The 17817-nt window shown below is 46.5% G+C and overlaps 1 protein-coding gene across 1 annotated transcript; it reads left to right on the forward strand.

Moving 5' to 3' along the window:
• Positions 1-60: 60 nt before the first annotated feature.
• LOC142297146 (uncharacterized) lies at positions 61-11775 on the forward strand. The gene is made up of 4 exons (XM_075341421.1): positions 61-208; positions 328-434; positions 5423-5504; positions 8721-11775. Exons 1-4 carry the CDS (start codon positions 61-63, stop codon positions 9482-9484), a joined length of 1101 nt encoding a protein of 366 aa, XP_075197536.1. The 3' UTR covers positions 9485-11775.
• The last annotated feature ends 6042 nt before the right edge of the window (positions 11776-17817 follow it).

Here is a 17817-nt window from a genome sequence, read left to right on the forward strand (position 1 = left end):
GAGCGCTGCCGGGAATGCTGGGACATTATACAATACCGCTGCCGGGGGAGGGGTCTGCTAATGACGGCTCATTGTGTGTGTCAGGTCCCTATAAGGTGTCAGGACGTCACCGTCTATTTCTCCATGGAGGAGTGGGAGTATCTAGAAGGACACAAGGATCTGTACAAGGAGGTCATGATCGAGGATCCCCCGTCCATCACATCCCCGGGTAAGAGGAGAGCGTCCTGGACGGTAGAGGAGAGGACAGGGCTGAGAGTCGTCTAGATTCCCCATCATCTGCTCATCACATACAGACAATGTATTCATCACTGCCGTTATTTCCTACAGATGGATCCAGTCAGAGAAATCCCCCGGAGAGAAGTCCCCGTCCTCTATATTCCCAGGATCGGCCAGAAAAGGAAGAAGATGTCTCCCGGGATCATCAGGTGGATGAGGTGAGATCTCTACAGATCCTCTATAGATTGATGTAATCTCCGGTAGCAGTGGAGACACCAGAGAATCCTAACAATATATACACAGATCAGCCATAAGAATAAAACCTCCTGTCAAATTTTGTGTAATTTCGCATTGTTCCCCCTAGAACAGACTCCACAAGACGTCTGAATGTTTCTTGTTATTTGGCTCCGAGACATCAGCAACAAATTCTGTAAAGTCTGTGTTGTGCGGCCGCCTCTCTATGGACCGCACTTACTAGGACAACAATCACATGCTTTAATGCTTGTGCCCATTGTAGTTTTTTTTTTGCTTTATACAGGAGTGATGGGCGATCTGCATTATAAGGGCTTTATGTATAGACAATGGTAACTTTTTCAGCAGTTTGTATTACAGTAAATTTCCTTTAGGATAAAACCAGACAGGACCGTGCACATTAATAAGACTTAGGAGCTCATTATTTTGTCACTGTTTCACCAGATGTTGTCCTTGGACCATTTATGATAAGTACAAATCACTGAATAATGGGAACACCCAACATTTATATTGGGGATAAAATTCTTGTTTCTGCAAGGAAAGTCTGTGAAGGATATTCATAGTGATATGTCGCAGACATTGGAGGATCAATGCCCTTCATATCCTACAGGTAAGAACTGGGTTCCCAAATGTAAAACGGGGCCACTTCAGCTCCAATGAAGAGGAACGTCCTGGACGCCCGAGAGTGGTTGTTCCGGACTTCGTCGATGCTGTGCACAGCCTCATACTGGAGAATCCACCAATTTCAGCTAAAGCAATAGCAGACATCATGGGGATTTCCCGGGAACGTGTTTATGTCATTATCCATGAACATTTCGACATGAAAAAGTGATCTGCAAAGTGGGTCCCAAATGTCTGACAACAGATCAGAGAAGCAGCAAGTGAAAACTTCCCGGTCTATTTGTCAGCGTTTCCGGACTGATAAGAACTCCCTGGATCGACCGGTCACTATGGATGAGACCTGGATTTATTTATATGACCCTGAAACCAAGGAGCAGTCAAAAGAATGGAGGCACAGTGGTTCTCCTCATCCAAAGAAGTTCAGGGTGCAAAAATCAGCCACTAAGGTGATGGTGTCTGTATTCTGGGATAAGGAGGGAGTGCTGCTAGTGGACTACCTTCAGGCCTAAAACACACTACCGCATAAAAAACGTACGTGTGACACGGTCCGTTTTTTGGGTCCGTGTTCCGTTTTTTATGGGCGCTTCTCCAGTACGTATGACACCCGTGTGATGGCGTATGCTATCCGTGTGTGCGTGTGGAATGGCTGTGTATGTGTACGTGGAATGTCCGTGTGAAATGTCGTTGATACATGTCGGCTGACAGCAGACAGAGTTGCACGATGAGAATGAACTCGGGTGAACTTCACCCGACTTCATCCTCATACCGCGGCTCTGTCTGTGTCGCGTACTGATTAGCGGTCACCCGTGAAGGACTCACCGGTGACCGCTAATCCCCTGAGTGACTGAATTGAGCAGCGCGATTAGCGCTGCTGTCACTCAGGCTACCCGCGGCTAGCTGGATCCTCCACCTGTGACCGCAACTCACCTGTGACTTCATCGCTGTCACTCGGGCGACTTGCTGTCACAGTTGGAGGATCCAGCGGTGGCAGCGAGTAACCTCAGTGACAGCACAGCTGATCGCACTACTCACCTCAGTTGCTTCGTGGAGGTGACAGGAGCGGCGGTGTTCTTCTGCTGCACCTGTCACCTTCATGTAGCAGAGCTGGAAGCGACGCTGGACCTCCTTGGATTATGCCGGACATCGATAGGTATTTGGGGCATAATAAATTGGTGAACGAGGGAATTTGTTATTGTTTATTATTTCAAATAAAGAATTTTTTCACTGTGTGTTTATTAACTTTAAATTGCAGGTTAATCATTGGGGGTGTCTCATAGACGACTGCAATGATTAATCTAGGACTTATTGGCAACTATGGGCTGCCAATAACTCCTTTTTACCCCGATTGCCACCACACCAGGGCAAATCGGGAAGAGCCGGATAGAGTCCCAGAACTGTCGCATCTATTGTATGCGGCAATTCTGGGCGGCTGCTGGCTGATATTGTTAGGCTGGGGGGCTCCCCATAACGTGGGGCTCCCCATCCTGAGAATATCAGCTTTCAGCCGTATGGCTTTATCTTGGCTGGAATCAAAATGGGGGGGGACCGCACGCCGTTTTTTTTAATTAATTATTTATTTATTTCTCTGCACAGTATTGACCCGCCCACCGGCTGCTGTAATTGGGTGCAGTGAGACAGCTGTCACTCAGCATGGGGGCGTGTCTGACTGCAACCAATCATAGGCGTTGGTGGGCGGGGGAAGCAGGGAATACAAGATTGATTAATGAGTGGCCGGCTTTTTCAAATGAATTGAAGCCGCGTATTTTCGGCACAGCTGTTCCTCGCCGCGCTGGTGATCAGGGATTGGTAAGTATGAGCCGGGGGAAGAAACAGACCGAGCGCCAATGTAAGTATGACTGAGAACAGCAGAAAAAAAGGTAAGTATACTGACTTTAATTAAAAAAAAAAAAAAAAAGAGATCGCTTGTTTAAAAACGCACATGGACGAAACGTGCTGAACACGGACATGTTCCCATAGACTTTAGCGGGTCCGTGCCTGCGTGCTGACCGCCAAAAACGGACATGTCGTCCTTGCGGGAAAACGCACTTATCACACGGACACATGTTCCGTGTGATTTTACGCTAATCACCCATAGAATAACATGGGTCTCCGGTACGTGCAAGAAAACGCCTCTACTCACACTGCACAAGCGACCACGGCAAAGCTGGCAGAGCCTGGCTTCCAGCTGGTTGACCACCCACCTTATTCACCAGATCTAGTTCCCTTCATCTATCATCTGTTTCCAAACCTGAAGAAACACCTCAAGGTACCAAATTTCACACCATTCCTGATGCCATGGCTGCTATGGATGCCTAGTTTGAGGCACAACCGAAATCCTTCTTTTTGCTAGGCGTAGGAAACTTAGGCGGGCTTTGCACACTACGACATTGCAGGTGCGATGTCGGTGGGGTCATGTCGAAAGTGCCGCACTTCCTGCGTCGCTCTCGACATCGTAGTGTGTAAATCCTAGATGATACGATTAACGAGCGCAAAAGCGTCGTAATTGTATCATCGGTGCAGCGTCGGCGAATTCCATAATTACGCTGCTGCGACGGTCCGATGTTGTTCCTTGCTTCAGCGGCAGCACACATCGCTGTGTGTGAAGTCACAGGAGCGAGGAACATCTACCTGCGTCACCGCGGCTCCTGTCGGCTGTGCAGAAGGAAGGAGGTGGGCGGGATGTTTACGTCCCGCTCATCTCCGCCCCTCCACTTCTATTGGCTGCCTGCTGTGTGATGTCGCTATGACGCCGCACGACCCGCCCCCTTAATAAGGAGGCGGGTCGCCGGCCAGAGCGACGTCGCAGGGCAAGGTGAGTGCATGTGAAGCTGGCGTAGCGATACTTTTCGCTACGCCAGCTATCACCACATATCGCTGCTGCGACAGGGGTGGGGACTATTGCACTCGGCATCGCAGCATCGGTTTGCGATGTCGTAGTGTGCAAAGTACCCCTTAGAATACTGATTGTAAGACGAATGTAAGAAGTGTGTTGTCATCAGTGGAGAGTATGTGGAATAAATGGAAAGTTTAATCATCCTATCTCGTTTCTTTCTGGGTAAAGCCAAAGACTTATCAGCATCCCCTCGTATACGAGACCTGGTATCTACTTGGAACAGACCACAGGATCTGCCGAAAACTCCCCCAAGACTTGCTGCTTTACAGGTGTTGTGCCCCAGTCTCCTGGACATTGCAATTTGTCCTGTATTGCAACCACTCAGTGTCATATGTATGGAGCAGGCTCAGAAACTGAGCCCGTTCCATTGAGGGTAGGTGATGTCTGTGATATACAGCCGACACCTGCATCTAACAGCTCTATTTACCATTTAAATGCTGCTGTCATTCACTGATTGAAAATAAAATAATAATAATATAATAATAATATTAAATACACATATTTGGTATCGCCACATTCATAAATGCCCGATCTATTAAAATATAAAATCAATTAATCTGATCAGTAAATGTCGTATCGAGAAACAAAATCCAAAATTACATTTTTTTGTCGCCACAACATTGCATTAAAATGCAATAACAGGCGATCAAAGCAGCACATCCACACAAACATGGGTTAATTAAGAACGCCAGCTAAAGACACAAAAAATAAGCTGTCACTGAGCCCTATATTCTAAAAAATGAGAACACTACAGGTCTTGGAAAATGGAGACAAAAATGCCATTTCTTTTTTTTTTTCCCAAAATTCTGAATTTATTTTCACCGCTGAGATTAAAGTAAAACTCTACATGTTTGGTGTCTATGAACTCGTACTGAGCTGGGAATCATAATGCTAAGTCAGTTTTACCATAGAGTGAACACGGTAAATTAAACCCCCCAAAAAACAATTATGCAATTGCTTTTTTTTGCAATTTCACCGCACTTTTTCCTTTTTCCACGTGTTCGCTCATCTCTACTAATAAGACCGTCAGCTCAGCAAGCAAAAAAAAAAAAAAAAAAAACCAAGCCCCCATACTACTCCATAGATGGAAGAATAAAAACAGTTATGGTCTCTGAAATGGAAATGGCAACACAATATTTTTGCAAAGTTCAGATTTTTTTAATTTGTAAACTACTAAATAAATTAAAACAATAAAAGTTTGACATTTTCATAATTCTACTGACGTGAAGCATCTTGTGCCAGCTCATTTTCCTTGCAGAATAATCAACTTAAAAAAAAAAAAAAAACAATGGCGGATTTATGGGTTTTTTTGTTCACACTTGGAATTTTTTTTCTCGTTTTGCAGAATATTATATGGTAAACTGAATGATGCCATTAATCTCTGACTATTCTCTGGATATAAGATAAACTAGGGATCCATATTATGTTATTATTTTTCAGGTCCTTAATGTTGCATCCTTACAGGAAAATTCTCGTGAAATGACGAGAGAACTTGAAAACCCAACATCATTGTCAGTGACCGGTAAGCGACGCTCATAAATCTGGTGTCACTCACAAAAATGTCTTATCGTTGTTCTGTCCCCACTTAGAGGCGATTGAAGGCAGGTAGTTGGGTAGAGGTGTGAGGAGTCTTACCTTCAATTCCACTAGGTGAGGCAGACATGACCAGAGCGCTCCAGGGTGGATGGATTCAAATGTACACACGCTAAGGTGAAGCAACGGTGGTTTATTTTTTACTCCGTGAACAAAAACGTAAAAACCAAAAAGTGAGCCGGAGTATGAGATGATACACATTGAACTTGTGAGCTCATGTTCACACTGGCCATAAGACAAAGAGAAACCAAGGGAAAAATTGAGAAAATATACCCTGCTGTAACTAAATAAAAGCATAGTGCATATAAACATAGGGTACTTAGTAAACACTGTTTTTGATCAAAAAGAGCATAAAGCTATCCCACCAACGCCAAGGTGTACCCAGTCGGGACAGTACAATTTTTCCCTTGGTTTCTCCATGAACAAAAACGTGCAGCAGAACAGTGATCAAGTGGCTGTAACCGTGGTAGTCTTGTGATGATTGTCCTAGAGCTGCTACTGGTCAAAAACTTTTCCTTTCTGAAGCCCAAAGGACAGATGTGCTCCTCACAATGCACTGACTAAAAATGAGACTACCCTGGAGGCAGGATGTGAGGTCATCTATAGGGCTGAAGACACTCCCACAGGCTGGACTAAAAAAAAAAACAAAACAGGGGAACAGAATGGTCTGACCAGTAGATGGCAGCAAAGGACAAGCATGAACGTATATACATTGAATAACATCTATATATATATATATAATTGCCTTATTCTGTCTGTCTGTCTGTCTTGCTCCAAAATTGTGTCACCGTGACAGTGTCATTTCAGTGACAACTGTCGGATTGGCCACTGGGCTCGGCCTGGCCCCCCCTTCCCCCCGCCCCCCACGGATTGGCCGGTCGCCTCGGCCTGGCCCCGCCCCCCGCATGGATTAGCCGCTCGCCCCGGCCCTCCGCACGCATCGCCCGCTCCAGCGTACACCGGCTTCCGATACACATGTGCAGGTTGCCGGCATACGCTGACACCTCACCCGCTCAGCCCCGCTCCAGCGTACACCGGCTCCCGGTACACATGTGCAGGGAGCCGGCATACGCTGACACCTCGCCCGCTCAGCCCTGCTCCAGCGTACACCGGCTCCCGGTACACATGTGCAGGGAGCCGGCACCCGGCCCTCCGCACGCATCGCCCGCTCCAGCGTACACCGGCTCCCGGTACACATGTGCAGGGAGCCGGCTGACGCCTCGCCCGCTCGCCCCCGCCACACGTTGGCACACTCGGCCCCGCCCCCGGCAGACATAACCTTGCGATGCTAGGATCGTGACGAAGCCGGTGTACGCTGGTAACCATGATACACATCGTGTAACTATAGGAACCGCTTCCCTTAGTTACCCGATTTGTATCATGGTTACCAGCGTACACCGGCTCCCGATACACATTTGCAGGGAGCCGGCATACGCTGACGCCTCGCCCGCTCAGCCCCCGGTACACGTTGCCACGCTCGGACCCGCCCTCGGCGGCCCCAGCATGGGGGATGGAGCATGATGGGGGGTGCGCAGCATGTCGGATGGAGCACGATGGGGGGTGCGCAGCATGTCGGATGGAGCACGATGGGGGGTGCGCAGCATGTCGGATGGAGCACGATGGGGGGTGCGCAGCATGTCGGATGGAGCACGATGGGGGGTGCGCAGCATGGGGGATGGAGTACAATAGGGGTTGCGCAGCATGGGGGATGGAGCACGATGGGGGGGTGCGCAGCATGGGGGATGAAGCACAATGGGGGTGCGCAGCATGGGGGATGGAACACGATGGGAGGTGCGCAGCATGGGGGATGGAGCACGATAAGGGGTGCGCAGCATGGGGGATGGAGCACGATAAGGGGTGCGCAGCATGGGGGATGAAGCACGATGAGGGGTGCGCAGCATGGGGGATGGAGCACGATGAGGGGTGCGCAGCATGGAGGATGGAGCACGATGGGGGGTGCGCAGCATGGAGGATGGAGCACGATGGGGGTGCGCAGCATGAAGGATGGAGCACGATGGGGGGTGCGCAGCATGGAGCACGATGGGGGTGCGCAGCATGAAGGATGGAGCACGATGGGGGGTGTGCAGCATGGGGGATAAGCACGATGGGGGGTGCGCAGCATGGGGGATGGAGCACGATGGGGGGTGCGCAGCATGGGAGATGTAGCACAATGGGGGGTGCGCAGCATGTCGGATGGAGCACGATGGGGGGTGCACACCTCCCCCCAAAACACACACACACACACACACACACACACACACACACACACACACACACACCGCCACACGCGCACAACACACCACACACACACTGGGAACCACAAACACCGCCCTACACAGACACCCACACAGACAACGCCGCACATACACAACACCCAACACACAAACACCATGGCATACATAAATATACGCACATACCGCGCAACACACACATTGCACAAAACATACCTCCCCCCAAAACACACACAAACCGCGCAACACACACAGCACCACACACACAGAATGCTGCAGACACACAGTGCTCCACAAACAATGCAACACACACACACACAACACCGCTCTCACACCCCCCCACACCCAGACAACACCCAGAACATTTACAGCGCCCTACCCAAACACTTGCCAACTACACACAACAACATATTATATATATATACATATATATATATATTATATATACACATATATACACATATATATGTGTATATATAATATATATATAATATATATATATATATATATATATATATATATATATATATAACAAAAATCATACATTAACTACACAATACGTAAATTCTAGAATACCCGATGCGTTAGAATCAGGCCACCTTCTAGTTAATTAAATAACAGTGGATATGATCATTAAAGGTTTTAAAGAAAAAAGGTAGGAACAACACAATCGTGATCAATAATATTCCTGAAAAAGAGAAATAATAAAGTGATACAGGGCCCTATAGAATGGGTGTGGTCTGTAAAATGGGGTGTGGTGCTGTATATAAATCGGGCGTGGTCCGCTGCCATTTCTACATCACGTGTTATTTTCCTCTATGTTCATTTTACTTTGTTTACTTCTTGTTATTGTCTCAGACTCTGTAAAGCTTCATTAGATTTTTTTTACAAAAATGTTGGTTTCTGTTTTGCAGGTGAAAATGGGACGAGCGGCTCCAGTGAACATCACAATGTATCTCTCTGTTATGAAGTAGAAGATAACAATATCATACTGACCAAATTAATAACAGATGATGAACCTGCCGTCCTTCAGTGCATTGAATTATCCTCTGATATCGCTGATCACTGGATACCATCATCGGATCAATCACCGATCCAGTTCAAAACTGAAAATAGAGGGAAAAATTTTAAAAATAAATATAATCTTACTTTGCCTCAGGAAATTGTGACAGATGAACAGACCTTTTCATGTTCAGAATGTGGGAAATGTTTCAAGAGTGAAACTCAACTTAAGAGACATAAAGAAACTCACACTGAGAAGAAGCCGTACTCTTGTCCTGAATGTGGGAATCGTTTTGATACAAACACACTTCTTCAAACCCATCTAAGAATACACACAGAGGAGAAGCCGTTTCCATGTCCGAAATGTGGGAAATGTTTCAAGAGTAAAATTCTACTTAAGAGACATAAAGAAATTCACACAGAGAAGAAGCCGTACTCTTGTCCTGAATGTGGGAAATGTTTTAAACGAAAACCAGATCTTTTGACTCATCTAAAAATCCACACAGGGGAGAAAGCATTTTTATGTCCGGAATGTGGGAAGCGTTTTAGTCATAAATCACATATTTTGGTACATCTAAGAAGTCACACAGGGGAGAAACCATTTTTGTGCACAGACTGTGGGAAATGTTTTGCCCACAAATCAAATCTCGATAGACATAAGAAAAGTCACAAATAGGAGAAACGATTTTAATGTTCCAAAACTTGTTTGACATGTTTATGAGATGGGACGTGCCGGCTGCATATGCCTTCTCACATACGAAATATACCTTGCACGCAGGGCCGGCTCCAGGTTTTTGTGGGTCCTGGGCGAAAGAGTCTCAGTGGGCCCCATCCACAAATAGACATGCACAGGTACATACAGATACAGGCATACGTACACATATATATATATTTAAAGAGAAATTCACAAAAACACATATAAACAGACATAAATCTAGACACAGTCATATACACTGACATACATACAGTGCCTACAAGTAGTATTCAACCACCTGCAGATTTAGCAGATTTGATAAGATGCAAATAAGTTAGAGCCTGCAAACTTCAAACAAGAGCAGGATTTATTAACAGATGCATAAATCTTACAAACCAACAAGTTATGTTGCTCAGTTAAATTTTAATAAATTTTCAACATAAAAGTGTGGGTCAATTATTATTCAACCCCTAGGTTTAATATTTTGTGGAATAACCCTTGTTTGCGATTACAGCTAATAATCGTCTTTTATAAGACCTGATCAGGCCGGCACAGGTCTCTGGAGTTATCTTGGCCCACTCCTCCATGCAGATCTTCTCCACGTTATCTAGGTTCTTTGGGTGTCTCATGTGGACTTTAATCTTGAGCTCCTTCCACAAGTTTTCAATTGGGTTAAGGTCAGGAGACTGACTAGGCCACTGCAACACCTTGATTTTTTCCCTCTTGAACCAGGCCTTGGTTTTCTTGGCTGTGTGCTTTGGGTCGTTGTCTTGTTGGAAGATTAAATGACGACCCATCTTAAGATCCTTGATGGAGGAGCGGAGGTTCTTGGCCAAAATCTCCAGGTAGGCCGTGCTATCCATCTTCCCATGGATGCGGACCAGATGTCCAGGCCCCTTGGCTGAGAAACAGCCCCACAGCATGATGCTGCCACCACCATGCTTGACTGTTGGGATGGTATTCTTGGGGTCGTATGCAGTGCCATCCAGTCTCCAAACGTCACGTGTGCGGTTGGCACCAAAGATCTCGATCTTGGTCTCATCAGACCAGAGAACCTTGAACCAGTCTGTCTCAGAGTCCTCCAAGTGATCATGAGCAAACTGTAGACGAGCCTTGACATGACGCTTTGAAAGTAAAGGTACCTTACGGGCTCGTCTGGAACGGAGACCATTGCGGTGGAGTACGTTACTTATGGTATTGACTGAAACCAATGTCCCCACTGCCATGAGATCTTCCCGGAGCTCCTTCCTTGTTGTCCTTGGGTTAACCTTGACTCTTCGGACAAGTATGGCCTCGGCACGGGTGGAAACTTTCAAAGGCTGTCCAGGCCGTGGAAGGCTAACAGTAGTTCCATAAGCCTTCCACGTCCGGATGATGCTCCCAACAGTGGAGACAGGTAGGCCCAACTCCTTGGAAAGGGTTTTGTACCCCTTGCCAGCCTTGTGACCCTCCACGATCTTGTCTCTGATGGCCTTGAAATGCTCCTTTGTCTTTCCCATGTTGACCATGTATGAGTGCTGTTCACAAGTTTGGGGAGGGTCTTAATTAGTCAGAAAAGGCTGGAAAAAGAGATAATTAATCCAAACATGTGAAGCTCATTGTTCTTTGTGCCTGAAATACTTCTTAATACTTTAGGGGAACCAAACAGAATTCTTGTGGTTTGAGGTGTTGAATAATAAATGACCCTCTGAATAAACTTTTCACAATTTAAAAAAAAAAAATAAAAAAAGAAATAACATTCTTTTTTGCTGCATTTCACACTTCCAGGCTGATCTACAGTCCAAATGTCACAATGCCAAGTTAATTCCGAATGTGTAAACCTGCTAAATCTGCAGGGGGTTGAATACTACTTGTAGGCACTGTAGATACACATCATACATGAACACATAGACACATTAGAGATATATCTAATATTGGGAAGCTGGCAACATACTCATTCACCTCCCCACTTGTCTCCATCCTGGGCATGTGTCTGTGCCACGCTGATTGGTGGCCATTACTAACAGACATGGCCGCACATAGAGAACACTAGCACTGCTGTATATACAGTTAGGTCCAGAAATATTTGGACAGTGACACAATTTTCGCGAGTTGGGCTCTGCATGCCACCACATTGGATTTGAAATGAAACCTCTACAACAGAATTCAAGTGCAGATTGTAACATTTAATTTGAAGGTTTGAACAAAAATATCTGATAGAATTTGTAGGAATTGTCACATTTCTTTACAAACACTCCACATTTTAGGAGGTCAAAAGTAATTGGACAAATAAACCAAACCCAAACAAAATATTTTTATTTTCAATATTTTGTTGCGAATCCTTTGGAGGCAATCACTGCCTTAAGTCTGGAACCCATGGACATCACCAAACGCTGGGTTTCCTCCTTCTTAATGCTTTGCCAGGCCTTTACAGCCGCAGCCTTCAGGTCTTGCTTGTTTGTGGGTCTTTCCGTCTTAAGTCTGCATTTGAGCAAGTGAAATGCATGCTCAATTGGGTTAAGATCTGGTGATTGACTTGGCCATTGCAGAATGTTCCACTTTTTTGCACTCATGAACTCCTGGGTAGCTTTGGCTGTATGCTTGGGGTCATTGTCCATCTGTACTATGAAGCGCCGTTCGATCAACTTTGCGGCATTTGGCTGAATCTGGGCTGAAAGTATATCCCGGTACACTTCAGAATTCATCCGGCTACTCTTGTCTGCTGTTATGTCATCAATAAACACAAGTGACCCAGTACCATTGAAAGCCATGCATGCCCATGCCATCACGTTGCCTCCACCATGTTTTACAGAGGATGTGGTGTGCCTTGGATCATGTGCCGTTCCCTTTCTTCTCCAAACTTTTTTCTTCCCATCATTCTGGTACAGGTTGATCTTTGTCTCATCTGTCCATAGAATACTTTTCCAGAACTGAGCTGGCTTCATGAGGTGTTTTTCAGCAAATTTAACTCTGGCCTGTCTATTTTTGGAATTGATGAATGGTTTGCATCTAGATGTGAACCCTTTGTATTTACTTTCATGGAGTCTTCTCTTTACTGTTGACTTAGAGACAGATACACCTACTTCACTGAGTGTTCTGGACTTCAATTGATGTTGTGAACGGGTTCTTCTTCACCAAAGAAAGTATGCGGCGATCATCCACCACTGTTGTCATCCGTGGACGCCCAGGCCTTTTTGAGTTCCCAAGCTCACCAGTCAATTCCTTTTTTCTCAGAATGTACCCGACTGTTGATTTTGCTACTCCAAGCATGTCTGCTATCTCTCTGATGGATTTTTTCTTTTTTTTCAGCCTCAGGATGTTCTGCTTCACCTCAATTGAGAGTTCCTTAGACCGCATGTTCTCTGGTCACAGCAACAGCTTCCAAATGCAAAACCACACACCTGTAATCAACCCCAGACCTTTTAACTACTTCATTGATTACAGGTTAACGAGGGAGACGCCTTCAGAGTTAATTGCAGCCCTTAGAGTCCCTTGTCCAATTACTTTTGGTCCCTTGAAAAAGAGGAGGCTATGCATTACAGAGCTATGATTCCTAAACCCTTTCTCCGATTTGGATGTGAAAACTCTCATATTGCAGCTGGGAGTGTGCACTTTCAGCCCATATTATATATATAATTGTATTTCTGAACATGTTTTTGTAAACAGCTAAAATAACAAAACTTGTGTCACTGTCCAAATATTTCTGGACCTAACTGTACATCACAAGAGAGGCTGGGGACATACACATTACTGGGGGCATACATATTACTGAGGAAAGAGGTATACAGCAATGGGGGGCATACAGCGCTAGAGGGGGCAGTGGCTCTGGGGTGGGGGGACAAACAGCTCTGAGGTGGGGTGTTACATGCAGCTCTGGGGGTATACAGCTCTGGGGTGAGGGGGGATATACAGCTCTGGGAGGTATACAGCACTGGGGTGGGGGGACATACAACTTCTGGGGTATAGTAGAATGCAGTCCCCATATTCCTCCATATAGTGTTATGAAGCCCCCATAGTCCTCCGTATAGTATTATGTAGACTCATGTAGCATTATGCAGCCCCCATATGGCATTATGCAGCCCCCATATGGCATTATGCAGCCCCCATATAACATTAAGCAGTCCCCATATAGCACAATGCAGACCCATATAACATTAGGCACCCTCATGTAGTATACAGCCCCTATATAGCACAGTGCAGACCCAGATAGCATGAGCCACCTTCATGTAGTATACAGCCCCATATAGCACAGTACAGACCAATATAGCATTAGGCACCTTCATGTAGTATACAGCCCTATATAGCACAGTGCAGACCCAGATAGCATTAGGCACCTTCATGTAGTATACATCCCTATATAGTACAGTGCAGACCCAGATAGCATTAGGAGCACCTTCATGTAGTATACAGCCCTATATAGCACAGTGCAGAGCCAGATAGCATTAGGAGCACCTTCATGTAGCATATAGCCCTAAATAGCACAGTGCAGAGCCAGATAGCATTAGGCACCTTCATGTAGTATACAGCCCCCATTGTTGTCTGGCCACAGTGACTAACACATACTCACTTGTCCTCATTCCCCCACTGCTCCGGTCTCCTCGGGCGCGTCCACTGCTGTCGCTCGCTCTGACCTCACTGCAGGCGCGCAGTGATGTCACCGCGTTCTGCTGCAGTCCTGTCAGAGCGCCAACACTCCAGACATAGCGGGGAGAATGATGAGAGGGAGCGCGCTGCTCCCTCTCTCATCATTTCTTTCAATTGTATCGGCAACTGAGATGCCGATACAATTGAAAGCGCAATCCTCAGCAGCCCATGGCCCCGATATTTGACCGGGTTTGCTGGGTGCTGAAGTCGGCCTTGCTTACATGTCACATGTTTTAACAGAAAGGAACAGTCAGGATTCCACAAAGTCCAAATTTCTAGAGATAAGATATTCAAGTCATAGGAGACTCTTTTCCACCTTTGTGCTTGAACACTATGGCCACCTACAGGTTTTAAAAGGTTAAACAACTCCCATTAAATGTAAATTACCTCCATTCCACCTAAAAGAGTTGTAAATTAACTGCAGACTTGTTAAAGTAATAATTATTAGGCCTAATATCTAGTGTAAAAATATAATAAATATAGATTTGTAAAAATAGACTCATCTTCATTAATACATTTAATGAATCCAAGGTGTCACGCTGACAGACAGTCCTGTAGTATCCGGCTGTAGAAGGTCGCAGCGTTTGGCTATACAAACTGCTCCCTGACATTCTCTTCTTCTCTGCTTGGGATTAATTCCTTTCCCTTTAGGACCCTGCGGATTTCCGCAGCTTTCAGCTGTGCATCATCAGCACTTCCCTTTGTGTCCTTATATATTCTCATTCCCCCTTGGTCTTTGCTGTACCTCTCTGTAAATCATCCTGGAGATAAGTTGTTTATATGCTTTCCACTGTGTGTGTTCCCTGTGTCTTCTTCTTAGTGGGGTTGTCTAAGTGCTCATCCCATCCGTTCCCTTCCTAGGGCCCAGTTCTAGGGTTGTCAGGGTCAGGCATCCTGCTCGCTGCAGAGGTGCGGAACCCAGCGGAAGGTTTGGTCAGGGGTCACCATCTCCTCCTTCCCTAGACACAGTGTTTCCCTTCCCTGTCGCTGTATGCATGGTACTTCCCCATACCTGGAATGACACAAGCAGGGGCGGATTAAGGGCTCGTGTGTACTTTGCATCATGTCACTGCAGAAATTTCTGCAGTAATTTGACAGCTCATGTGCGATTCCAATCGCTGCAGAAAAACTGCATAATGGATGCAGTGTTTCTGCAGAAAAAATGCCGATTTCATGCGCTCGGGATGCTGCCTCACCCATAGGCCCGTTTCACACGTCAGTGAAAAACACTGACGTTCTTCACTGACGTGTAACACACGCACATGTCCCTCGGTGTTCCGTGATTCACGGCACATGTGGGTTGTCCATGTGCAATCTGTGATCCTTGATTGCAAATGGACATTACTCACCTGCCTTCGCTCCTGCTGTCCATGGTGCTGAACGCCTCGGCTCTGCAGCATCCGCCACCTGTTCTCTGCAGCTACTTCCGGGTCGGCTCTTCCTGCTTTCATGAATATTCATGAGCCGGGCAGGAGCTGCAGAGAGCGGAGGCTGCACAGCGCGTCGCTGGAAAGGTGAGTTGAAAATGTTTATTATTTTATATGTCTGTTTTTCTAGTACGTGTTTCACGGATCACACCATAGTGTGGTCCGTGGGTCATCAGTGATGCCAGAAAAAAACGGACTTGTCTCCGTGCAGAATCACGGACACACTTGTACGCTGCACGGAGACATGTTCAGTGAAAAATCACTGATGTGTGAGCAGACCCATTGATTATAATGGGTCTCCGTATGTCAGTAATTCTGGTACGTATAAAAAAAGCACATACGTACCAGAATCACTGACGTGTGAAACAGGCCATAGACAGACTGGGAGCTGCATCCAAAGCACACGGAATAATGGACATGCTGCATTTTTAAACGCAGTGATTTTGTCAGATTTTTGACACTCAAATCGCTGCGTTCAAAAAAGCATTGTGCGCACGGATTATGCACAATCTTCATAGATTGTGCTCAGGACGCATGCGCTTACGCTGCAGTGCTAAACGCTGCGTAAACGCATGAAATGACGCAACATGCACATGAGCCCTAAGTGTAACTAGGGCTCCGGGTTGTTCAGGAACTGTGGGCCCCCCCATCCCTACACACGGGTCATGTGACGGGTCCATCATCATACACCTGGAACAGATAATTTCTGAATAGTTGCCGAAACTATAATCTAAAAAACATCCACTAATCCAGGGGTCTCAAACTCGGCTGGGTGTATGGGCCGCACAGAGGAGAAAAATAATTTGGGGGGCCGCATTCTTTGCGGGACAAAGTGACATTTTTTTTTGTACCATATTTTTTTTTTTACACACCTTTTGGATCACTGATTTTCAACATTTTTCACTTGTTTATTATAACAAATGTGCACATTCTTTGGTTAAATATAAAAAAAAACAAAAAAAAACAATAACATTTTGATGGTAAAAAAAAAAGTCATGTTTTATTTTATTTATTTTTTTTACATTTTATTCCTTTCTTGTAACTAATAGTCTTACAATTATCACTATATAGAAATTTTGGCCAACATCTTTTAGTAGTGTTCCCCATCCTATAGACATGTGCCCACCTTGTCATGTCCCCATCCTATAGACATGTGCCCACCTTGTCATGTCCCCATCCTATAGACATGTGCCCACCATGTCCCCATCCTATAGACATGTGCCCACCTTGTCCCCATCCTATAGACATGTGCCCACCTTGTCCCCATCCTATAGACATGTGCCCACCTTGTCCCCATCCTATAGACATGTGCCCACCTTGTCCCCATCCTATAGACATGTGCCCACCTTGTCCCCATTCTATAGTAATGTGCCCACCTTGTCCCTATTCTATAGTAATGTCCCCATCCTGTAGTAATGGGTGGTGGGGGCAGTGGCCTGTGAAAGGGGGCGCTATAATTTACCGATCGCTTTCGGCTTCCACCCACGGACGCTGGAGTGAAGCTGAGGGAGCGGTCTCCAGCCCCAGATGCACAGTGATTGGAGAGACCGGCCTTGTGACCGATCTCTCCAATCAGAGCTGGGGGCGGGTGAAACTGAGGTCACCCAGCTCCAGCCAATGATCGGTGCTACAGCTGCACTGATCAGGGCTGGATTTCAATGTTACAGCCATTTTCAATGGCTGTAACATTACAGTGGCTGTGATTGGCTGACGAACGCCACACAGCCAATCACAGCCTCCGTAGGTCCGGGGAGGAGACACCACCCCTCATGAGGCTCCCTCCTCCCCGAATCTAAGGTATATTTGCTATTTGCAATGCAAACAGCGATCGCAGCCACCGGGGCTGCGATGTCACCATGACGTACTGGGTATGTCATGGGTCCTTAAGTACCAGGGAGCCATGACGTACCTAGTACGTCATAGGTCGCTAAGGGGTTAATGTGCCGTCCTTCACATACACAAAAAATAAAAAAAACACCATTCTTCTCACCTGTCCCGCGCTCCCTCGGCTCCTCACCTCTGCTTCTCGCTGTCTGCAGGCCGTGCCCCGGTGACTGCCACTGGCAGCGATTTATGTCAGATGAATGTTTTGCCGGCGCTGCGCGCGCACAGTCCTTGCCTCTGAGAGCGCAGCGCCGGCAAAACACTCATCTAACAAAGCGCAGACAGTGGCTGCGGCGCCTGCACCGGCCGCGATAGTGAACAGGGGCACGGGCCTGAGGCCGCACGAAGTAGCCTGACGGGCCGCATGCGGCCCGTGGGCTT

Source organism: Anomaloglossus baeobatrachus, chromosome 3 (assembly GCF_048569485.1).
Source record: "Anomaloglossus baeobatrachus isolate aAnoBae1 chromosome 3, aAnoBae1.hap1, whole genome shotgun sequence".
Lineage (NCBI taxonomy): Eukaryota > Metazoa > Chordata > Amphibia > Anura > Aromobatidae > Anomaloglossus > Anomaloglossus baeobatrachus.